General features: G+C 58.4%; 1 protein-coding gene across 4 annotated transcripts; it reads left to right on the forward strand.

Annotated features, from left to right (window-relative positions):
- Nucleotides 1-23,972, forward strand: R3HDM2 (R3H domain containing 2). Of its 4 annotated transcripts, none has more exons than XM_027669833.1 (24): nucleotides 1-291; nucleotides 6,202-6,400; nucleotides 6,690-6,731; nucleotides 7,177-7,263; nucleotides 7,642-7,768; nucleotides 8,001-8,079; nucleotides 8,787-8,846; nucleotides 8,998-9,138; nucleotides 9,479-9,587; nucleotides 10,599-10,676; nucleotides 11,686-11,717; nucleotides 13,779-13,996; nucleotides 16,289-16,446; nucleotides 17,735-17,824; nucleotides 18,425-18,667; nucleotides 19,213-19,339; nucleotides 19,756-19,991; nucleotides 20,306-20,460; nucleotides 20,872-20,972; nucleotides 21,672-21,841; nucleotides 21,987-22,131; nucleotides 22,228-22,328; nucleotides 22,418-22,502; nucleotides 23,383-23,972. In XM_027669833.1, the coding sequence occupies exons 2-24, from the start codon at nucleotides 6,233-6,235 to the stop codon at nucleotides 23,730-23,732; spliced, it is 3,102 nt and encodes a 1,033-aa protein (XP_027525634.1). In that variant the 5' UTR covers nucleotides 1-291; nucleotides 6,202-6,232; the 3' UTR covers nucleotides 23,733-23,972. The 4 variants fall into 4 exon arrangements, with proteins under 4 accessions (XP_027525634.1, XP_027525633.1, XP_027525635.1 ...); XM_027669832.1 differs by having other exon boundaries at nucleotides 2-291; nucleotides 10,581-10,676; XM_027669835.1 differs by lacking the exon at nucleotides 1-291 and adding an exon at nucleotides 5,945-5,991 and having other exon boundaries at nucleotides 10,581-10,676.

Raw genomic sequence — 23,972 nt, forward strand, 5'->3', positions numbered from 1 at the left:
TTAACGGCGGCTCGGCGCGGAGGCAGCTCCATTGAAGATTTGAAGGAGAGCAGGAGGGGGTGTGGATGTGGATGTGGCCATTGGCAGAGCTGTGCTGCCATCCCTGGGAACAGCTGGGATCTGCCTGGCGGAGCCCCCGAGCTCTCGGAGCCGCCGCAGGGATCGTTGGTCGGGGGCTTCCCGGGAGGGGATTTTGTATCCCGGCAAAATTCCTCTTGAACCTGTCGTGGCCATGGAGTCTCCACTGAAACCAGGGGACAGCTGACCTGCTCAGGGTGCAGAACCACCACGGTGAGTTTATTTTTAGAACCAGGCTTTAATTATTTGGGGCTCGAGAAAGATCAATCGAGAGACTTTTCCCCTTCCCGGTGCGAAATGCAGCGGAAATGCGGGCGAACATTTCGGGAGTGGGGACCTGCCACTGGTCCCTCTCCGGCTGGTGAGTGCCAGGATCTCTGCTGCTGGATGGGGTTAATTTAAAATGGAGCTGGACTAAGTGAATATGTGGCTCTGGGGTCCGGGTCAGCACTTGGGAGTGTGAGAGGAGCTCTCCTCTTCCTCCTCTCGTGCTCTGGGATTGCACCTCCCGGAGAGAGGGAATCCCCGGCCGGCATCCTGTGCTCTGCCGTGTCATTAAGGAGTTCCCCTGACAGCCTCATGGATTCTCCTTATGCTCCAGGTGTCTGCAGCTTGTTCCTGGGCAGTCCCTCTTGTTTTGCAGAGACAGACTCTCCCCAGCTCTTCTGCTGGTTTATATTTTGATGGATTTATTGTTTTGGGGCTGGCTAATTGATGAGGAATGTTGGCTCCTGAGCTGGCTCTGTGCCATGTGACGTTTAGGGTTGGCTTATGCAATTTGATGTTCTGTAGGACGGTGCTTGTGTTCACATATACATTAAACCCATTCTTAAATTATTCTAAACCTCTCACTGAGTCGGGTTTAGCAGAATCAGGAGGCTGCATTGACTTTTCCTCCTCCTCACACACGTCCATCATCCAGTTTTGCCTAAAAACCAGGAAATGATGCTCCCTTCATTCCACATTTAGTGCTGGGAGCAGATTTTCCTGGGATGGAGGCAGGGTTACCCTGCTGCAGGATCTCAGGGTCTCCTGTCACACTCAGTCCCAACTTTCACCGCTGGCAGTCAACAGATAAAGCCGATTTATTTTTTTTTTTAATTATTATTTTGAATCGTCATTTCCTCCTTTTTTCAATGTTCCAATCCATGGCTGGATCCCACCTGGAGAAGTGCCATTCTCTGCTGTGTCCCCCTCAGGGACAGGGGGGTCTCTGTGCCCTCTGCCAGCGTGGGGAGAAGCGGGAGCAGCAGCTGGAGAGCAGAAAGGGGGATGCAGACCCCAGCCCTGCCTTGTGCCTTCCTCCCATGGAGGTCTGCTGGGAGCTGGGGTGCTTTTGGGGTGATGAGTGAAGGCTGGGGATGTGCTTTGCCAGGCAGGTGGGCTCGGGAAGGTGAGGGAAGACCTCGTTCCCTCATCCAGCTTTTTCGTGCCGGGGCTCCTGCCTGGCACAGGCTCGGCATGGGAGCAGGTGCCAGCAAGAGAAGAGCTGTTTTCCATATTTTCCTGAGCCTGGTTGTCACCTGGTGCCTCCAACCTGATGAGGTGCTTCCTTATGGATGGATTCCCACGGAAGGAATTGTGCTTGGGGCTCTCTGGAAGGAGCGGGAGCGTGTCGGTGGGAGCCAGGGAAGGGTTAACAGAAATCCCTGTTCCATGCTGTCCTATTGCATCCTGACACTGTGCAAAGTAGGTGGATAATTCCTTGCTCGCTTTTCAGGAAACCCCTGTGGTGGACAGCCCTCATTAATTGTTGCTGGGAAACTGCTTTGACGTCACCGGAGCAGTTCCCTGGTCCTTGGATGGATACAGGAATAGCTCGTGCTGGGGAAGGCAGGAGTGGGGTGAGATGGAGCAGGGAGCTCTGCCGGGGATCCTCATCCTGGATTTCTTCCCTTTCTCCCGTGGTTCTGCCCAGGGACCCTCAGGAACTGTCCCCAGGCCCTCAGTTGGGGGTGAGCAGGAGCCCTTCCTTCTCCAGGGTTTGTTTCAGGGGGTTCCTGTGATCCTTCACTTTTTAACTCTCTTGGTTTGGGGTTTTTTTGCTGTTATAGTTTATTTTCTCCCTCAGAGTTTGTAAAGAAGTGGTGAGAGATCCTTGCCTGGATCTCTGCAGCTCCCAAAAATCAAAGGGAAGGAACAGCAGCATCACTGTTTCCTTCCTTTTTAACATCAAACTAAAAATGTCCCTTTTCCCACCCGAGGGGAGGACAGGGCTGAGGTGGCCCCTGGTGCTGGGAGCTCCAGGCTCAAAGCAACCTGGAACTGAGACTGTTTAACCCTACCTGCCTTAGAGAAGTGGTTCTTAGGACCACTTAACTCCTGGGATGTGTTTATGCACCTTTTCTACACCTTTGCATTTGATTCCTGGCTATCCCATTTTGGCAGTGCTGACACTGGTTGTGTCACACTCCTGGAACACAGTGAGAGCAGGTTGACACCTCTCCTGAGTTCAGTCCTCACCTTGGTGGAGGGAGGTAACAAAATATCCAAGTATTTTATTCCCCCTGAAATTATCTCGTGCTTTGATTTGTTCCCCCAGCAAAACCTCCTGATGCTCCACGGAATTCACTCAGACTCCTGTCTCACCTGCATTCCCTGTCTCCTTGTTTATATAAGGTTTTTTCCCCCCCTTTTCACCTGGAGGCAAACCCTTCCATCTGCATCACAGTTTCAGAATTTGATGTCATGTGGGGGTGGAGATTAAGACTTAAAGCCATGACTAAGCACTGGGACTCCGTGAGGGCAAAGATGTCTGGCCTCCTGTTGGGAATTTTGCTGGATTTTGTCAGAATTGTGAAGTTAGTAAGGAATTAAATCCTTCTCCAGCAATGGAGAAAGTTTGGGAGAGGTGGCTTCGAAGTTGGAGCTTATGGGTCTTGCTGGTTTTGGGGTTTCTCACCCTCTGACTGGGAGCTGCTTTCTCCAACAGGAGGGAAGGGAAGTGAGCTCCAGAGGCTCTTTACCTGTTGGAATTCCAGGTTTTCCCTGGGATGCTGGGGCTGCTGCAGAGTTGTTTTGCCCGAGTGGAGCCCAGGGGGGAGCTGTTCCGGGAGCTTTGGTTGCCTCAGCAAATCCTCCCCTCCCCGCCTCTTGTCGCACGTGGCCGGAGCTCCCGGGCACAGCCGGGACTGTCCCAGCCGCTGCTCCCTGGCCGAGGAGGAGCCTCTGGGATGATCCCCGGGCACGGAGGGAGCGGCAGCCCCCTCCCCACCCCACCGCCCCCACTTTTCCCCCTGCAAACCCTTTCCCGCAGCCTCTGCCGCGCTGGGGGGGGACCTGAGTCACCCCCGCCCTGTTGCTCCTGGCAACAGGGCCCGTTGCCATGGAGCTCGGCTTCCCATTGGCTGCCGGGCAGCCAATCAGCGAATTGCTTGCCAGAGCATCACTGGTACCCAGCGGGGTGGGGGCTGCTGCCCCCAAAACCCGACCCCGGGACGGGGCAGCACTGGGGGGCTGGGAAAGTCATGGAGGAGTTTGGGGTGGGAAAGTCATGGAGAAGTTTGGGCTGGGAAAGTCATGGAGAAGTTTGGGCTGGGAAAGTCATGGAGAAGTTTGGGCTGGGAGGGACCATAGAGGCCACCCCATCCAACCCCTGTCGTGGGGACACGGCCCTGTTGAATGTCCTTTGGAGGGAGTCTGGGAAAGCCAAACCAGATCTGTTTGATATCCAAGGGAAATGGAGGGGAGGGAGTCAGGAATCTTGTCTTGGAAGCCAGGAGGGAAGGCTGTGGCATGGACACTGTTCCTGTGGCCTTGGCTTGGGCAGGGGCTGGGAAGGTGAAGCCACTCATATTTGGAACCATGGAATATCCTGAGTGGGAAGGGACACACAGGGATCATGGACTCCAACTCCTGGTGCTGCACAGGACGCCTCAGCAATGCCACCCTGTCCCTGAGGGCATTGTCCAAACACTCCTGGAGCTCTGGCAGCCTTGGGGCTGTGCCCACTGCCCTGGGGAGCCTGGTCAGTGCCCAGCCAGCCTCTGGGGTAGAAACCTTTCCCTGAGATCCAACCTGACCCTGCCCTGGCACAGCTCCAACCATTCCTTCATTCCTGTCCCTGCTCACAGGGAGCAGAGGTTGGAGCTGCCCCTCAGGAGAGCTGCAGACTGGGATGAACAAACCCAGTGCCCTCAGCCACTCCTCGTGTGGCCCCTCCAGACCCTTCCCCATCCCTGTGTCCTCCTTTGGATCCTCTCCAACAGCTTTAGATCCTTCTTATATTGTGGCACCCGAAGCTGCCCCTGGGACGGGCGGTGAGGCCGCCCCAGAGCAGAGCAGGACAACCCCCACCTTCAACCACCTGTTTCTTTATCCCTGAAAGGGGAGAGGCAGAGGCTGAGCCACCTCAGACCCTCCATCCCCCCCTCAGACCCTCCACCCTGCCCCTCCTGAGCTGTGTGTAGGCAGCCCCTCTCCCGGCAGCCACGTGTCTCCTTTGCACCCTCATTTAGCTCAGGAGCGGGTCTGTTCCCTGAGAAACAAGGCCAGGAATGGAGTTTATTTAGCAGGAGCTTCCTGCCTTTCCCAGATTTGCTGTGGGATCCATCCAGGCTGGGAATGTGGGACTTCTCTTGCTTTTATTCCCTGCTGCATTCCCAGGGCTCGGCGGCTGCAAACTGCGGGTGGCGAAAAGGCAGCAGAGGTGGAATTCCATGTTCCCCTTTTGGAGTGCAGAGGAGGATATGAATGTGTCCAGGCTCCCTGGCCTGTGGCCAGCGTTCCCAGTATGCCACTGCTGGCCCAGTTGCTTTGCCAGCCCTCAGCTCGACAGCACCTCACCCACCTTCTCCCTTCCACCTTCTCCCACCGTTGCTTCCTTCTCTTCCCTGACACAGATTTTTGTGGCTTCCCTGACGTCGCATCCGTGTCGTTTTTTCCTCTCCCGAGGCCCAGCTCAATCCCACCCCCCCCTTTCCCTGAGTCCTCTGAACTTCCCCACCCTCTGCAAGCCTCTGTCTGTCACCAGCTCGTGTTTGCCACCCCCTCGTTGCGGCCCACGGCTGCCCGAGGGAGCGGGGCTGATTCATTCATCCCGCAAGGAATCCTCCTCTGGGAAGCAGCAGAGCACAGATCTCCCCTGAGTTCTGTGTGCAGGGAGATCTCCTGGAGGCTGCCTGGCGGGCACGGAAGCTGCAGCAGGAGGGGGCAGCTGATAAATGTCAGTTCCGTGGCTCTGAGTTGTCGTTTCTGGGAAAAATCTGATGATATTCCCTGTGTGGTGCTGGAGTTACATTGCAGCAGGATGGGAGAAGATCCCGTTATCCTTCTTAAATTTGGCTGAGGTGTTTGGCTTGGGGGGAAAAGCTTGTTAGAGGGTGGGTGGTGCAAAGGGAATGAGCTGTTCAAAACCTGCTCTTCTATTTGAGTACAGATCCGGTGCCACCTCCTCCTTCCCTTCCCCAAATCTGCTCCAGATCCTCCCGGATTGTTTAGGCCCCCAGCCTGGGCACAAGGCTGGAGTTTCCTACACTCTGGAGTATTTTGGGGAGGGGAGAGGCAGAGTTCACCACCTTCACCCCCTGCATAATCCAGACTCTCCCAAAGGAGGCACATCAGGCAAGTGCTCCCTTTTCCCTTCCTGACCCAATTCCTGCCGGAGCGCCGAGCACAGCGGGATTCCCTGGGGTGGGACTCCTCACCCTGCACAGGGAGCATCCCTGGGAACACCTCAGCCTGCTGGGATGAGGCCAGGCCCCTGCAGCTGGAGGATGGATGCTTTCCCTGCCCCCTTTTCCCATGAATTTCATGGGATATTTCCCACTCCCTGAGGTGCTGCTTAGCCTTGACTTAAGTAACTTTTCCCTTTCCTGGTTGTCCCATCCCTGGTTCTGGCCTGGCAGGTGGTGCTGGGGACCTCTCTCTGCCTCAGGGCCTTTGTCCAGCCCTGCTGGTGTCTCCAAAATCCTGGTGAGATCCACAGAGCTCCTGCCAGGTCCCCTCAAACCGGGGCTGCACCCAAAGGCTGAGTGGGGGGGGCTTCAAACGAGCACTTGGTCTGGGGTCTGCCCACAAGGTGGGTTCTGAGGAAGTTACAACCTGGATGTGCAAGAGTTGGTGTCCAGGGAGAACCTCCCTCCACCCCCTGACTCCCTCCCTGTCCTGTGCCCTCCCCTGCAGGTGCCCATCGCTGTGTCAGAGGGCTCCGAAGATGTCCAACAGCAACACGGCACAGGAGTCCCTGGAAATTATGAAGGAATCGGAAAAAAAGGTGGTTGAGGAATCTGTGAACAAAACCAAATATGTATCCAGGTCACCAAGCAAGGAGGAGGTGGAGAAGGACGGGGGGGAGGAGGTCAACGTGCGCCAGGAGTCTCAGGTGAGTGTGGACGAGGAGAACTGGGCCCTTCCCTGCTGCTTCCCGGCCCTTCCCAAAGGGACACGAGGCTTTTCCACAGGGCCACCACACTGTGCAGCCTTCCCAGCCTGCTCCCTGCCCCTTTAGCTGGATCTGCCCTGTGCAGAGTGGAATAATTGAAATATTCCCTGGGGACACTCGTGCTCCATCCCCATGTCGTGATCCACGGGATTAGAACCCCCTTTGTGTCCCGGGAATGGCAGAAAACTTCCAGGTTAAGCTTCCTGCCTCCCCTTTCCTCTCTCCACAGAGGCGAACGTCGAGTCACGGACACGCCAGGAAAAGAGCCAAGGTAGGACCTGTCCTGACATCCTGATCTTCCTTGGGCTGTTGAGCCCTGAGCTGAGCCCTGATCCCAGCCTTGGGATGCTGCTCCCAAGCCTTTCCTGTCTCCAGAAGCCACATGGAGCAGCTGATGGTTCAGGACAGGGATTTCCATGTGCTGGACAACATGGAAACGGGGGAAAGGCTGGAATTGCTTTGGCTGAAGATCAGAGAGTGCAGGAGTTAAGGCAGGGAACCTCTCACTTAAAGCGTGGTTCAAAGGCTGAGGGAAGAAAACAACTGATTGCTCAGGGATTCCAAGCCATTGTGTGTCCCTGGATACCCCTGGATATTCTGTTATTGACCAGTTTAATTGGGAATGGCTGCACAAGTAGCCTGGGAATGTCACTGCAGGATCTCAGGTGTGTGTTGGCTGAGGTGTCTTAACCACCCTCTTTCTTTTCCTTCTCCAGTCTAATTCAAAGCTTAAACTGGTCAGGAGTTTGGCTGTGTGTGAAGAGTCCTCGGGCCCCTTTGTGGATGGGCTGCTGGAGTCCCAGGTAGGCCCAGAATGAGACAAATTTGGGAGTGTGGAAGCCCAGAAAATCCACATCTTGCTCGAATTGACGTTGTGTCCAGGGCCAGCACCTCGGAGAGCCAGGAAATTCCCCCAGGAGCTGGTTGGGAAGGAAGTGGCTGTGCCTGGGACCCCTGCTCGTGTGTGGGGAGGCACCTCAGAGCCTGCCCAAGGCTCCCTGGGAGGAGGGTGGGGAGGGACAGCTCTGCTTGCTCTCACAGAGAGTTTTCTTATGGATTTTTATGGATTGACTGTGATCTGAGACCTTCCCATGGGGCTTCTCTCAGCCACCAACATCTCCAGCCCCAGCCAAGGCTCAGGGAGTGTCTGAGGGGCTCCAGCCTGTTTTGTTCTGTTCCAGGACATCATCCAGCTGCACGTGAGCTGCCCCTCGGACAAGGAAGAGGAAAAATCCACGAAAGATGGGGTGGAGAAAGAAGAAAAAGACAAGAACAAAGAAAAAACACCAAGGAAGATGCTCTCTCGAGGTCAGGTGCTGGTTTGAACTGGGGAGGTGTTGGTTTGGATGGGGCAGGTGCTGCTGGGACAGATTGGGAAATGTGGGAACATCATTCCTGTAAAGACACACAGGCACAGCCCTTCCCCTTCCCTTCTTCCCCCTTTCTCCTTTCCCATTCCTTCTCCCTTCCCTTCTCCTTCCCTTTCCTCTCTGCTGTTGCAGTGCTTTGTTAATTTGTTCTGCTGCTGTTGTTGTTTCAGATTCCAGCCAGGAATACACAGACTCCACCGGAATAGATCTGCATGAATTTTTAGTAAATACACTGAAAAAAAACCCACGGTAGGTGCTGGGCAGTAAAACAGCTCCCTGAGGGGGATGGAGGGGGTGACTCCCACTCCTGGGGGTGGGTGTGTCCCTGTCCAGGGGTGTTCCCATGTCCTGGGGGATTGCAGCACCTCCAGACAGTACCTGTGAGTGTGTTTGTGTTTTCCTTCTTGGAATTCCAAGAGAGTTACCAGTCCTGGGGCAGTGGAGAAATGAAAAGCATAGTGGTAATTTATATCCTGTTTCATTCCAAACATGGAATTTTGTGTGATGGAGAGAGAGAGAAAGAAAAATGACTTGTTTGGATGCAGTGAAGGAGTCTTGATTGTGTTAAACCCCGTTCTGCAAGTGATTGTCAAATACCAACCTGCAAAGGAGCTGCTGTGGCAATAATCCATGGAATCCAGGGAAAAGCTGGCATGGGAACAGCAAAGCTGGAGTCACCACCAGTGGAGCTTCCAGCAGAGCAGGGATTCAGGCTTTCCAAAGCCAAGCACTGTTAGCAAAACAACCTTAAACTGAAAAAAACTGGTGATTAATTTAGCATGTCTGAAAAACGTGGAGTGTCTCAGCCCATTCCCCTGGGGGTGGGTGAGGCCAGGTCGGTGCTGTCACCTGGGCTGGGTGCTTGGGACTTTCTCTGCTGCAGGAGAGGGGTTGGGAGCAGGGAAAGCTGTTCCACTGTCCCTGAAGTGGCCTTTTCCTCTCTCTTTTCTGGCCAGGGATCGAATGATGCTGCTCAAATTGGAACAGGAGATCCTGGAGTTTATTAGTGACAACAAGTAAGTGAGTTTGTGCTGAGCAAAAAAGGGGGTTATGATGTGGAGCTGAGGAATTTGGGCTCCCAGGGGTAGAAGGGAACATCCCCTGTTCTCTTGTACATCCTGATATGACACTGCTGGGAATTGTAACCCTCTCCCTGCCTCTTCCCAGCAATCAGTTCAAGAAGTTCCCTCAGATGACCTCGTACCACAGGATGCTGCTGCACAGGGTCGCTGCCTATTTTGGGATGGACCACAACGTGGATCAGACTGGGAAGGCTGTCATCATCAACAAGACCAGTAACACACGAATGTAAGGGCTTGGGAGCCTGCCCTTTCCCTTTCCCTCTTCCCTTTCCCTCTTCCCTTTCCCTTCTCCCTTCCCTTCCCCACAGCCCAGGAATGCTCCTGGGTTCCACACCACACTTTTTTGCCTCCTAAGAAGGGCAGGACCCCTCTCAAGAAGAATCAGGTCATGGAATGAATAAATAGGGAAGATCCTTCCCTTCCAGCCCTCCCTGGCTCTCCACAGTTCCCAGAGAAGGGCAGGAGCTCTCGTTGCCATCAGCCAGAGCTGGAATTTCACACCCCAAACATCTCTGCCCGTTCTGTGCCCGTTTCTTCCCTCCTAACAAGGGCTGGTTTTCCTGCAGCCCCGAGCAGAGGTTCTCTGAGCACATCAAGGATGAGAAGAATGCAGAGTTCCCACAGAGGTTTATCCTGAAACGGGATGACACCAGCATGGATCGGGATGATAACCAGGTGAGGGGGGGGTCTGCATCCCTTGGGAAAGTCAGATGTGACCTGTCTAAGATGAGAACAACTCCCAGAATTCTCCTGGGTTTCCTCCAGTAGCATTTAATAGGAGTTCCCACCCCACCCAAGCAGCAGCATCTCAATATGAAAACTTCCAAATACCATGGAAAGGGATGAAGAACTGGTGGGGATTCTGTGGGGGTGCTTCTCCATGCCCTGAAATCATCTGGGGGCTGGGCCAGGCTTTAAGGTGAAGCCTTTTGCCAAGGTTTCCTTGGAAATGCCCTGAGCTGAGCGTTGCCAAGTGTCTCTCCCCACCTTTCCTTTAAAAGACCTTAAAGATCATCCAGTCCCACCCCAGGCCATGGGCAGGGACACCTTCCACTAGCCCAGGTTGCTCCAAGCCCCATCCAACCTGGCCTTGGGCACTTCCAGGGATGGGGCAACCTGTGCCAGAGCCTGCCCACCCTCCCAGGGAGGAATTCCTTCCCCAAATCCCATCCAAACCCAGTCCCATCACCCCAGTGCTGTCCCGTGCTCTGGGATGTGTTCCTGAGTCTCAGTCAGGGTCAGGAGCTGTTTGCTGCAGTCAGTCCCAGTTTGGGGTCTCCCTGTGGTGCCACTCAGGGTTGCAGCTGCCCACGGAGCTCAGAACCCACGAGGGAGCAGGAATGTTGGCACAGAGCTCAGAACCCATGAGGGAGCAGGAATGTTGGCACGTGCTCCAAACAATGGCCTTTAGCTTTCCTCCCTGGGGTGATATTCCAGACCTCTGGATCAGGCAGAGTTCAGGCAGGGTGGTTGTGCTTGAGGCAGGAGGTGGATGGATGTCCAGGAATGTTCATCCCTGGGTGCCTGTGGGATGTTCATCCCTAGACACAGGTGGGTGCAGAGGCTGGGTCACTGCTCCCAGGCACCACAGTCCACCTCCACATTCCCAGCAGCTCCCCCTGCTCCTGCTGGCAACTGCTGACCCCTGAGCTGTGTTTGTCCCTTCAGATCAGACTCCCCTTGCAGGATGGGAGAAGGAGCAAATCCATAGAAGAGCGAGAGGAGGAATATCAGCGGGTCAGGGAGCGGATCTTTGCACGAGAGGTGAGTTTGGATCCCTCACCTGCCAGGAACCTCCCGGAGCTTTGGGGCAGAAGGTGGCCTTGAGTGTGCTGAGAGGTCAGATCTCATTGTTGCTTTTCCCACCGATTTCCCAGTGGTTTTGGGATCTGCCATTGAATTCCAGCTCCCAGCAAAGGTGTGTGAGATGTCGGGGTAGAGGAGCCACACCCACAGCTCCCAGTCTGCAGCTTCCCTAAAATTTTGGGGAGCAGCAGAGGTGACAGAGGAGGCAGTTCTGCTCCTTGCTGCCCCAAAGATTACAGGCTTATGCAGTGGCAGTTTTGGGATGACCAGAAAACCAGTTGCTGAACCCAAAAGGAGCAGCAGCTTCATCTCCCCAGTGCTGCAGCTTCCACCTCCTGGCCCAGCAGTGCAGGGCTCTGCCTTCCCAGGAGGAATCTGGGCCTTCCCAGGAGGAATGTGGGCCCTTTCCAGGAGAAATATGCACCTTCCCTGTGCTCAGTGCCTCTCACTCTCCAGCCAGGGGTGGTCAGGGATTTGTCTTACCTGCACAGGCCCAAAGTCCTGGCTTAGGGCAGGGGCTGTAGGACAGCACAGAGTGGGATGTCCTGGCTCCTGCTCAGTGTCCAGCCAGCTTTGCCTCTGCCTTCCAGAGGCAGGGATGACCAGCATGGATCAGACTGGGCTGGCCTTGAGCCCACTGCCTGGTTTTCCTGGCAATAAATATCTGGCCCTGATTGTCACATGGAGGAAGGTGCCACCAGAGCTGCCTCAGAGCAGGAGGGGAGGGAGGACTCAGATTTGAGAGATCCTGGGTCGCAGGTGTCAGGGAAGGTTCCCAAGGGCCTGGATGGAGATCCACAGGGATCAGGAGGCTCAGCACCACACCTGAGCAACCTGTACCTGCTCACAATACACACCATGTCCCAGCCCCACCCTTTGAAATCACCTGGGGTCGTTCTTTCAGAGCCACTAAGTCTCCCTTTTCTTTCCTTCCCTTCCCTTCCCACCTCCATGGTCGTGCTCCCAGTCTGGCCAGAATGGATTCCTCACGGACAGCAGGTGAGTGCTGCCCAGCACCTGGGGGTGTCCCCAGAGCCCTGAGTGCTGCCCAGCACCTGGGGGTGTCCCCAGAGCCCTGCACGGCTCTGAGATGATGCTTTTCTCTGGTGTTGACTGGCAGGCTCTCCACAGAAGGCTTTGCTTGTAGCTCTCCTGCACAGAGGCAGATTTTTAGGGGTCTCTCTGTGGTTTATTTTGCCCCCTGTCCTGCTGGAGCAGCCCCCCCATCAGTGGATGCCCGTGGAGTTACTGAAGGTGTTTTCTGTGCAACATCAGTTTTGAGTCATTGTTTGGCTGGTTCATCAATTAAAAAGGAGGGTGGGAATGGCAGGGAGGAATTCCAGCAGTTTTCAAACCATCCCACCTCCTGTCTCCCAAAAGGATAGGAAATCCCTGCCCTTACAGTGCCAAGATCAGCATCAGGATCAGGCAGGGCTGTCCCTAATCCTGGATTATCAAGGCTGGATGACTTAAGGGTGGCAGTGAAGTGGCTCAAGCTCCATCTCAGCCAGAGGAGCTGCTGAGGGCACTGGGAACACGTTTGAGCAGCTGTGTTCTTAGGAAGCAGTTTTCCCATGGATGAAAGGGCTGGAGTCAGGCTGGTGAGTCACCTGGCACAGACCCTGCTGCCAGAGGCTGCTGAGGGCTGAGAATAAAGGATGGGATGAAAAGGGAGAGTCTCATCCCTGCTGTGCTCTGCCTTCCCAGCCAAAGCTCTGGACACGAGGCAGCTCTGGGTGGGACAGGACAGAAGGATCTGAGGGGTCAGCAGCAGCTTTGTCCCTCTCCTCGGGCTGTCACCTGCCTGAGGCTGTCCTGGAAAATCCAGTGTCCTCAGCACAGTCACAGGGGCTGTGTCTGGAGTCTGCCTGTGGCAGGGGTGTGCAGGGCAGGGAGAGCAGTTCTCAGTCTGTGGGGTTGGAGTAAAACTCACCCAGAATGTGGCAAAAGCCCCGTTGCTGATGTGGCTGCAGCTCTGGGAGCTGAGCTCAGCCAGGGCTGTGCCAGAGGCTTCCCTGTCTGTGGTGCCCAGGCTCTGAAGAGCTCAGAGAACCTGCCTCTGGGGTCTCCCCTGGATGGGAGAGGGAGGATTCGTGGGCCTCAGGACCATTTTGAGCTCTTTAGGGATATAACCACTGCACTGCTCTTCCAAGAGATGGATTTTTGGCTCTCACATGCTCCCAACAGCCCAGGACATCACCTCAGGAGTTCCAAGCCTCTCTTTTCCCCTCTACAACTGTGTGGAGCTGCTGCTGGGCTCAGCAGCTCTTCCAGTGTGGCATTCCCCAGCATTCCTCCCCAGGGAAAGCCCAGGAACCCATTCCTGGGACAAACCAGGCTCACTGCTTGGGATATTGTTGTGCTGATGTTCCCTAAAGTCCTGCTGTGGCCTCAGCCTGGGCTGAGGGAGGGTGATCAGTGGGGGTACAGCTCTGGGTGCAGCAATATTCCAGTGTCACAGAATCCTGGAATGGTTTGGGTAGAAGAGACCTTAAAACTCATCCTGTTCCACCCCTTGCCATGGGCAGGGACACCTTCCACTAGCCCAGATTGCTCCAAGCCCCGTCCAACCTGGCCTTGGACACTTCCAGGGATGGCACAGCCACAGCTCTGTGCAAACTGTGCCAGCTGGGCAGAAATCCTCCCAAGGGCTGGGGTGGGAAGTGGTCTCTAAGATCTCCATCAGCCTTGTCTCCAGGCCTTTAAAAGCTCCTGTTCTGAGACAGGGAGGGCTTTAGCACAGGATCCTGCTCTGATCCTGCTGGGCCCCTTCCATGGCTGTATCTGGCTGGAGAAGGGGTCAGGAGCCAGGGGACACCCACAGCCCCAGCTCTTCATGGTGATGCCCAAAGAGCTGTGCCCCGGGGGGGTGTTTGCTGTCAGACCTCCCCACCCCGAGGGTCCCAGACCCAGTGCTGTGTCCCCACCAGTGCTCAGTGTCCCCACCAGTGCTCAGTGTCCCCTCACCCCAGTGCTCAGTGTCCCCCCCAGTGCTCAGTGTCCCCCCTCCCCTGCTGCTGCCCCTTCCCCCGAGCCCCCAGTGACTCGTTGTCTCCTCAGGGGCCCCCGGGCCTCGAGCAGCCGCCAGAGCAGCACCGAGAGCGAGCTGAAGGCGCTGGAGCCGCGGCCCTGGAGCAGCACCGACTCGGACGGCTCCATGCGCGCCCTGCGCCCGCCCGTCACCAAGGCCAGCAGCTTCAGTGGCATCTCCATCCTCACCCGGGGGGACAGCATCGGGAGCAGCAAGGGCAGCGCTGCCAGCAGGACGTCCCGGGCAGGTACAGAGCCGCTTCTCCAGGCAGGTCCAGCTTCCCTGCACGCCCGGCACGCAGGATTTGGGCTGGGGAACCGGGGGCTTGTGGTGCCCTGGTTACACAGCAGGAGGATCTCGGTGCCTGGGCGTGGTTGTGCCACCTGATGGATCGCCTGCTTTGTCACCATCCCTCCCTCAGTTACCCGGGACGAGGGACAGTGTTTGCTCCCAGCCCCTGCAACTCAAACTCCCAGTTTTCTCTCCCCTGCTGTGCCCCAAGTTGGGTCGCCATTCCCTTCTGCTCCCAAAATCCCTCCCAGCCCTGAGGATGCTCAGGGTGAACCTCCTGGCACTGTGCCTTGCTTTCCAAGGAGGGCAGGGAAAGGTGTCACCAATTAGTCTCATCTGACAACTGTCAGACAAGGACTCTGTTAGTTGGGATCTGCCCACGATGTTCTCAGAGTGATTCACTGAGCTCCTGGGAGCAAACAGCAGCTGGAGCTGGGCCTGAGCTCCAGAGCTGCTGGGGGCAGTGCAAGGGTTTGGGAGCCAAAGGGAATTAGGATCCCAGGTCTCTGTGCTGCTCCAGCTCAGTCCTTCCTTGTCTGTGCAGGTACCACGGAGCAGAGCCCACGGGGGATGTTCCTGGGGGGTGTCACAGGTGACCTGCTCCTGGCAGCAGCTTCCCAAGGGATGTGTGTCCTGGGTGTTCCAGGGAATGTCTGTGCTCCCCTCGGACAGGGAGGAGCAGAATCCATAATTTTCAACCTGCTGCTTGTGAAGGGTGTTTGTGGAAGGGGCAACAGAGGTTTTGCTCCCATTTTAGTCTGGTGACAGCTGGGGGAGCTGCTGATGTGTCAGTGAGCAGAACCCAGGGTTGTCCCACTGTCCTCCAGTCCCACTGGTCGGCAGCAAGTCCCAAATCTTTGGGAACTGTCTTTTTCCTGAGGAGGAGAGGCAGAGCGTGGGTAATAACTGCTCTACATGAGTCCTTTCAACCAAAAAGGATGTATTTGAGAGGCTCCTGGCCCGTGTCCCAGCACCCAGCCTTCAGAACCACACCTTCCTGCCCCAGTTTGGAGGTGCCCACAGTGTCTCCCAGGATCCTGTTCCCATTGTGCCAGGGCTGTGCTCGCTCTGGGTGTTCCAGCCACCTCCAGGACTGATTCATGGAGTGCTGGGAGCACTTATTTGAAGATCTGTCCCAACGTGTGCAGAGCAGAGCGAGAGAGGAGCTGCTTTTTGGCTCTTCCTGTAATTTTCCCTCCAGGTCTCCCCTGGGAACAGAAGCCAGTTGCTTTCCAGGCTTTATATAAGGGCAGATGATTAGAAACATCCTGGGAGAAAGAAAAAAAAAACAGGCAAAGGAATTATCACTTGAGGAAGAAAAACACCAAACCCACCTTCCTCCATATCCTTATGTTTATTCCATGGGATTGGAAGTGCCTGGGGCCTGGGGGCTCTTTTCCCATCACAGCATCCAGCCCCTGGGCAACTGTCAGTGGAATATTCCCTCCTTTGCAGCAAGTGGCTGCTGACAGAGCTCCTCAGCAGAATCCCTGGAGATCAGCTGTGGAAATGTGGGAGATCAGAGGCAGAACTGGTTAAGCAGCAGCTACTGGGCACGAAGCAATAGTTGCACAACCCTTTTATTTCTGGAAGTAAGACTGGAATGCTGAGGAGACCCTTCCCAGCTGGGTGCCAGCAGTGTGTGCATCACACTCCTTCCCAGCTTTGCCTGCCAGGGGAAGGGGTTGCTTTCAGCTTGCCATTTCCTCAGAGAGGAGGGGTCTGTGGGGCCACGGAATGGGGTCCCCATGGAATGGGGTCCCCACACTCCCCTCTCTGCTCTGGGCACTCAGGTTGGTGCTGCTGTCCATGCCCAGAGCTGAGCTGGGACTGGAGCTCCCCAGCCCCTTCCCACGATCCCGTGGTGCTGAGCTGACCCGGGCACACCTGGCAGCTCCCTGATTTTGGGATCCCTGCCTTGTTTGGGGGTGAGGAGCCTCCCCCAGGCGGGTGCTGCTGTTGGCAGCCGGGTTCTTCTTCCCTGTGTGGGGCGGGGGAGGAGATCCCGGGACCAGCCTTGGAGGGTCAGTGAGTGCCCCTGGCCATGGAAGGAGGGAGGTCCCACCCCGGGAGTGTCACCAGCAGTGTCAGCCCCTCGCTTTGCTGCGAGCAGAGGCAAAGCAGTTCCTCCTCCCTCTGCCTGCTCCCCTGACCCCCTGGAAGCTCCGGGGGTGGCAGATCCCCCTCGGATCCCCCCGAGCCTCTGTGTGCCGGGTGCTGATGCTCCGTGCCTGTCTCCCCGTTGCAGGTTTGGTGCTAGGAGCCCCCGAGGGGTGCAGCCAGTCCCCGTCCTCGCAGCCCAGCCGTGGCCTCCTGCCCTGCACGGCCCCGCCGCCCCCGCAGCCCCCCGGCATCCCCCCCCCTGCCCAGCAGCCGCCGGCCATGAGCAGCCCCATGATGTCCCAGGTGAGTCACTCACTGCACGGGGGGAGCAGGGCCAGAGGACCCCCGGGGGGGGGCTCTGGGCCCACCCCTGGGGTTTGGGGGTCCCCACGGTCACGGTCCCTCCGTGCACGTGGCGGAGCGGGGGAAGGTCAGGGGCTGTGCTGTGCCTGAATGATTCCATGGGATATCCCAGCTTCCCAGCCCCTTCTGATCTGCTTGGGCCAGCAGCCCCTTTGGAAAAAGGGTCTGTAGTCTTTGGATAAGTGGCAAACTGGAACCAGTTTCCCTCGGGACAGTCCTGACTGGTCCTTGGGTTTGAGCTCCCCATGGTTGGTCTCCTGATGTCCTGGGGGAGGCAGACCTGGAGCTGAGCTGGGTGTGTCCTCCAGACCCTCCCCAAGTTAAAGCCAAGGGATGTTTGCTGTTCCACAGCCTGCTGGGCTGTTCCCAGGGGTGGAACCCTCTGGAAAGCACCCATGGGTGTCATTCCTATGGACTTGTTCTGCCCCTGTGACAAACCCTGTCCTGCTGCAGGATCACTGGATCATGCTGGTGTTTTTGTTTGTATTTTCTGGTCTGATGGTTTGGGTCCTGGAAAAACTGATTTCAGGTGTTTGAGTGTTGGTGAAGGGTGTGGAAATGCACTGTCCCCATGTCCATGTCCCTTCAGTGTCACCAAAGGTTCAGTCAAAGGACTGACCCCCCCCCCCCCCCCCCCCCCCCCCCCCCTCCCCGGGGTGCCCCCAAAAGCACCAGGAGAGGGGCCGCCCCCCCCCCCCCCCCTTCCAGCACTGACCATGACAGGGTCGATGCCCAAAGCACGAAGTGTGGGGCTTGAGTGAGGAGTTGTCATAAAGCAGGTCCTCAGGGTGACAAAGTGGGGGTCCCTGTGGAAGGTGAGCGTGCAGGGAAGGCATTCCCAGCAGGAATGGCCAAGGAGCACTGCAGGGACTGCTGGAAATGGGAGAGACGGGAGTGTTGTGTGGGGAGAAGTGACCCTGCTGCTGCTGCTGGCCCTCGTGAGCTCGTGCCACTGCTCCTGCCAGGCAAGAGCTGCTCTGGGACAGGCCACCCCTCCCAGGCTCCGCAGAGCCTCCGGCCGGGCCGTGTCCAACCGGGATGGATCCTGCCCCGGAATGGTCTCCGTGCTTCCCAACCCCTGCACTGCCCCTCTGTGTGTTTGCAGTTGGCTCACTTGACTAACCTTGTTGTTCCTTCTTTCTCTCCTTCCTCCTCATCCTTCCTTCCTTCCTTTCCCTCTCCCTCCCTTTCCCTCGGATCCCTCTCCTCCCTTCTCCGCTGGTCGTAGCCGGTCCCGGCGCTGCAGCCTGTTCCGTACTCTCCAAGCTCCTGCCCCCAAGTCCTCTTGCCAGTCTCTCCACCCCAGCAGTACAACCTGGTATAAACCCCAGTTCCTCTTCTGCGCTCTGTGTTGTGCTCTGTGCTGTGTTTGTGTTGTGTGAGCTTGTGCTGATCAGGTATGTCCCGGACACCGGCCCCGTGGGGTTGGGATTCACGGAGCTCTGTGCTGCACTGGGATTCCTGAGGCTGTGGCACCGCCCATCCCGGAGTGGCAGCCTTGCAAAGAGCCTGGGAAAAGCAAATTCCAAGCCCAGAGCTCCCCAGGAATAGATGCTTGTGCCCAGTGCTGGGGTTTGGGAGCCGTGGCTGCCCTGTGGGCTCAGCCAGCCCCCGTGCTGTCTCCACCGGGATCTTTTGGGAATGGTGTGCCCCACGGGACGTGGCCTGCGGGCTGGGGTCACCCCTGCCTGCGTGGGACCCCCTGCGTCACTGAGTGTCCACTGAGCATTAGGCCCCCCCAGCAGGTCGCATGTCCCCCCCCATCCTGCTCTGGGCCTGTGGCTCGTGTCCGGGGGCCTGTGCTGGGGGAGCTCCTCGCAGAGCAGGGAGCAGGGCTCTGCACTCCTCAGCAGAGCTGGGTGCTACGTGCTGTTGGCCCACATGCTGTTCCTCCATCCTTCCCCTTGTCCCACTCCAGGCCGACGAGCTCAGCAGCCCCTTCGGGCAGATCAGCCTCAGCCGACAGGGCTCGACGGAGGCCCCGGATCCCTCCTCGGCGATGTTCCAGTCATCCCTCATCTCCCAGCACCCTCAGCAGACAGGATTCATCATGGCAACCCCTGGGCAGCCCATTCCCACCTCCAGCTACTCCGCCTCGGGGCACACGGCCCCCACTCAGCAGGTGCTGCAGCCCCAGGGCTACATTCAGCCTCCCCAGCAAGTAAGGACACGAGGGGACGTCCCCAGAGCTGGCAGGGGCTGTGGGGGAGTGGGCCCCTCTTTGTCTGCTGCTCGTTGGTGATGGATCCACCCTCAGGGGTCCAGGCTCGGGGTCTCACCCTCCCTTGCTAGGCACAGGATGGTCCCTGCCCCTGTGTCCCTCTGAGCCCACGAGGCTCCTGCCCGGGCACCCCCCGGGCCACTCTCGGCTCTCAGTGGGGGGAGGGACAGTGGCCGGACTCAGGGCTGACACCTCTAAGCTCTCTTTGGGGTCCTGCAGGGCTTTATGACCTCTAGGATTGTCCCCTGAGCTGTGAGGAGAGTTGTGCCTACTGTGCTCTTGCACTACTGTGCTGGGAAAGGCTTGGATGAGGAGGCTGGGAGGCGCGGGAAGGGGCTGCGGTTCCCCACGGAGCCAAAGCCCTGGGTGGTTCCCTTCGGCAGAAGCCAGGCCAGGTGAGAGAGAAAACTGGTCCTGGGGGACCAGCTTTCTTGGATCCCCTCCCTCCTGTGTTCTCACCAACTGTGTTTTCTTGCCCTTGATAGATTCAGGTTTCTTACTACCCCCCCGGGCAGTACCCGAACTCCAGCCAGCAATACCGACCCCTCAGTCACCCAGTGGCCTACAGCTCCCAGCGCCCCCAGCAGCTCCCCCAGCAGTCCCAGCAGCCAGGTAAGGGGGTGGGAAGGGGGGAGGGGGGGCAGCTTTCCCTTTTCTGCTGCTTTTGTGGCTCTCAGCATCTCCCATGTGCTCTCTGGGGCCAGGTTGCTCTTCCCCGTCTCACGCTCTTTGCTGGACCTGTCTCTAGGCTGGGAATTTGGATCCTGGCCTGTAGAGGCTGTTGAATCCTTCCCCTCCCTTTCCTCCCAGCTTGTTGGAGCGGGGATGAGGTGGATTTAAGCCCCACTGAGGGGATTTAAAGCCAGGAGCTTCCCTCAGGTGTTTTTACACCTGCCCTAAGGAAGCCCATTCCCCACTCTTTAGCAGGAGGTGGGGGCAGAGCAGGACTTGAGCCCCTATATCCCAAGTCTGGGGCTGTTTCCCACATCCAGCTGGGAAGCTGCTCCATTGAAACCCTGTTCTGGCAGGTTTACAGCCAATGATGTCCAACCAGCAGCAAACATACCAAGGTGTGATGGGGGTGCAGCAGGCACAGCCCCCCGGGCTCCTCAACAGCCAGAGGAACAACATGGGGGGCCAGATGCAGAGCGTGATGGGGGTGCAGCAGGCACAGCCCCCCGGGCTCCTCAGCAGCCAGAGAAGTGGGATGGGGAGCCAGATGCAAGGCCTGATGGTCCAGTACACGCCGCTGCCTTCGTACCAGGTGGGCACCTGCTGCTCTCAGCTTGGGGGGCTGGGAGGGGACCCCAGTGGGCAGGGTGTGCCCCGTTCCTGTGCCTGAGGGTTGGAGCCAGAGGTGGAGATTACCCACTTGGAGAGCACCTTGGGCAGGGCACATCCACGTGGGAATCTGTGGGGCACGTCTGGAGCAGGAGGACAGGGAGAAGAGCTTGGGAGGGGCTGCCCTGCCCGGGCAGGAAAACACCCCCTGGAATCTCTTCCCCTTGCCGGTGTCTCCTTGGGCCAGTTCTCCTTGCTCCATGTGACCTGTAACCTGCTGCTTTCCTCCCTGCCCAGGTTCCCATGGCCAGTGAGTCCCAGAGCGTGGTCCAGCAGCCCTTCCAGCAGCCAGTGCTCGTGCCAGCCAGTCAGTCTGTGCAGGGGGGGCTCCAGGCTGGGGGGGTCCCCATCTACTACAGCGTCATCCCCACTGCCCAGCAGAACGGCACCAGGTACAGCTCCTGCCCCTCTGGCCTGCCCTGGGGAGAGGGGGGGCTGCTGCCCACAGAGGGAGTTTTGGGGGTGTCCTGTCAGGGCCAGGAGACAGCCTTGATGTTCCTTGTGGGTGCCTTCCAATCAGGGGATTCCATGATTCCACTGGATGATTCCACGCCCTGCTGAGAGGGGAGGGGGGAGCGTCCTGTTCCTGCAGCTGGAGGTGGTTGAGCACCACAGGAGCTGCTCCTCCCTGAGTCCTGCCTCCCAGATCCAGGGCTTCCTGGCCCCCAGCATGCCAGCCCTCTCCAGAGGCTCCTGTGTGTCCAGCCATCCCAGTACAGAGGGAGCTGGGAGTTACCTGCACAGACACCCTGGGGTTTTCCCTCCCCATCCCCATCCTCATCTGCTCCCTCTCTGCTCCCCAGCCCGTCCGTGGGGTTCCTGCAGCCTCCCGGCTCCGAGCAGTACCAGATGCCACAGTCCCCAGCCCCCTGCAGCCCCCCCCAGATGCAGCAGCAGTATTCAGGTACGAGGGGCCACGGGCAGGGCTGGCGCCGATTCCAGGTGGGATCAGCCTTTGGATCGTGGAGCTGCCGCTTCGCAGCCAAGTCTGGGAGTGTCTGTGCAGGGGGGTTCCTGAGGCTGGGAATCCCACTGAGAATGATTGGGATGCAGCACCAGGGTGGCACTGGCCTGTGCCTGGCATCTCCTTGCCCTGGAGGGCAGCGGGGTGGGAGTGGCAGAGGGAGCTGGGTGGGCTGTGGGTTGGTGAGAGCGGGGAGAATTGTGGATGAGGAGCCTCAGGATTCCTGCTCCCTGTCCCAGCCACTGGGAGCAAGGTGGGGCCTTGTGAGCCGGTGCAGGAGCTGGGCTGGGAGTGTGGAGCTCTGGGCCTGCTGAGCTGCAGGATCTGGGCTGGGATGCTGGAGCTCTGTGCCCAGCTCTGTGCTCAGAGTCCTGCAGTGACCCTCAGAGCAGCCACTGAGCTGCCACCCATCAGCTTGTCCCCCCTGCTCCCATTTCTCCTGGATTAAACATCATCACTCCCCATTGTATGATGGCATATAGGAGAGGGATCCCCAGCAGATCCTGGGGGGGCTTTTCCAGAGAGGAGAAGAGTCCAGAGTGGGATCATAGGGAAGGGTGTGCAGTGGCAGGGACAGGCAGGTGCCCCAAGTCCCACAGCAGCAGAGCCCGGGCCAGACGTGCCTGTGTCTGTCCCCAGGGGTGTCCCCGTCAGGCCCCGGTGTCGTGGTGATGCAGCTGAATGTCCCCAACGGCCCCCAGGCCCCCCAGAACCCCCCCGTGGTGCAGTGGAGCCACTGTAAGTACTACAGCCTGGAGCAGCGGGGGCAGAAGCCAGGAGACCTCTACAACCCCGACACCAGTGCTCAGGTACTGGGCAGACTGGGAGGGACTGGGAGGAGGCAGCTCAGCCTCTGGGGCTGCCGGGGTGGGCTGGGCAATGGGTGGGGGGTCACCCCGCGGCTGTGGGAGCGCTCACAAGCACCGGGGGTCTCTGACACTGTCCCTCCCCCAGGCCAGCACTCAGCTGAACAGCCCCATCACGTCCCCCACCCAGTCCCCGACGCCGTCGCCCGTCACCAACCTCAACAGTGTGTGCACGGGGCTGAGCCCCCTCCCTGTCCTCACACAGTTCCCCCGGCCCATGGGCCCGGCACAAGGTAAGGGGAAGGTGTGTGGGGACAGCCCAGGGCTGGGAATTCCCTGGGAATTCCCCGGCGTTTCCCGGGTCCCCACGGACGTGTCTCCTCCCGCAGGTGACGGGCGGTACTCGCTGCTGGGCCAACCGCTGCAGTACAACCTGTCCCTCTGCCCCCCGCCACTGCTCCACAACCAGCCCGGCTACACGGCACACCAGGTACAGCCGGGCCACGGGAGTGCACAGTCCCCTCCCCGGGAGGCCTCGGTGTCCCCTGAGGTGACACGGTGCCCTTTTCACTCTTGAAGGGGCAGACTGGGATGAAACACGGGAACCGGAGCAAGAGACAGGCCCTCAAGTCGGCGTCCACCGACCTGGGGACAAGCGACGTAGGCAAGTGACCCCCTCAGGCAGTTCCCTTTGCCCTCTCTTGTCCACACACGCAGGGTTTGGAGGCTCCAGGTGCCCACACCAGCATCCCACAGGACCCTGTGCTGTTTTTGGGGAGTGGTTCCTGCCTGTCCCTCACCCGGGGGGTCTCCACAAGGTCCTTGGGGAGGGAGGGACCCGCAGCCTGAACGGAGCAGCCCTCACTGACCCTCTGGAGGCCTCGGGCCTGTCCCCCATGTCACCTCCGTGTCACCACCAGCAGCTGGTCACAGGGGGCCCTTTAAGAGCCGCCCTCCCTGCCCCTGGCATGGCCTGGCTGTGCCACGTTAATATTAGCAAAGAATCCCTTCAGCAGCTCTGCTAAGCCTGGAGCCAGGGCTGGAGCCAGGAGCTGCACAGGGGCTTGGGGACCACCAGGCAGGGACTGGGGCAGGAGCTGCTGAGGGATTTGGGGACCTCTGGGCAGGGCACAGCCACGTGTTGCTGCCCTCTGTGGATGCAGACATTCTCCCTCCCAGGGTCAGGGTTGGCTCCCAGTCCCGGTCCCTGAGGTTTGGGGTAGGAAAACAGGGCAGAGCCCCTGGGAGAGCCCGAACTGCCCAGCCAAGGCCATCCAAAGGACACCAGAAGGACTCGGTGTCGCTGGAGCCCTGGGACACCGGGCAGTACCCAGCTCCTCCCAGAGCAGGTTGTGTGCACGGGAAGGGATTGGGCTGGGGCACTGCAGGGAGCAGGCAGGGGCAGTCTGGGGGAAGTGACTGACTTAGAGAAATACCTGGGGGCAGCTTGGCACAGCGCAGCACTCCCGGGCCAGGGAGAGGTGGGTGCTCCAGCCCGGGGGGCTCCCGGGACCCGGCCGGTGACTCGTCCTCTCTCCCCGCAGTGCTGGGCCGGGTGCTGGAGGTGACGGACCTGCCCGAGGGCATCACACGGACGGAGGCCGACAAGCTCTTCACCCAGCTCGCCATGGCCGGTGCCAAAATCCAGTGGCTCAAAGAGACTCAGGGGCGCCGCGGGGACGGCGGTGGCGGCGGCGGGGACAACAGCGGGACTCCGGAGAACGGCAGGCACGGTGACCTCGCTGCCTTATACACCATCGTGGCCGTGTTCCCCAGCCCGCTGGCTGCCCAGAACGCCTCCCTCCGCCTCAACAACTCCCTCAGCCGCTTCAAGCTGCGCGTGGCCAAAAAGAACTACGACCTGCGGGTGCTGGAGCGGGCCAGCTCCCAGTAGGGCACCCGCGGGCACCGGGCACCCCCCTGGGCCTCTTCTCCTCCCGCCCTCCCTTCCTCTCGCCCTCCTCCCTTGATATATTTATATGAACATAATTAAGAGACGAGAAGTTGATTTTCTTTTTTTTTTTTTTTTAATTATTATTATTTTTGGAGTGCCGCCCGTGCCCGCCCCCCTCCCCTGTGTCTCTGGTTTTGTTTAAGCACTGTGTTGGACCGCACATACAGGTGTTGATTGGTA

Source organism: Corapipo altera, unplaced genomic scaffold (genome assembly GCF_003945725.1).
Source record: "Corapipo altera isolate COAL_440 unplaced genomic scaffold, ASM394572v1 136, whole genome shotgun sequence".
NCBI lineage: Eukaryota > Metazoa > Chordata > Aves > Passeriformes > Pipridae > Corapipo > Corapipo altera.

Bases quoted from the DNA above. Each gene is read 5' to 3' on its own strand.
- R3HDM2 (XM_027669832.1), top strand. From the start codon at position 6,233: ATGTCCAACAGCAACACGGCACAGGAGTCCCTGGAAATTATGAAGGAA. The intron at 9,139-9,478 runs GTAAGGGCTTGG...GTTTTCCTGCAG, and splicing joins AAGACCAGTAACACACGAAT to CCCCGAGCAGAGGTTCTCTG. The intron at 18,668-19,212 runs GTAAGGACACGA...TGCCCTTGATAG, and splicing joins ACATTCAGCCTCCCCAGCAA to ATTCAGGTTTCTTACTACCC.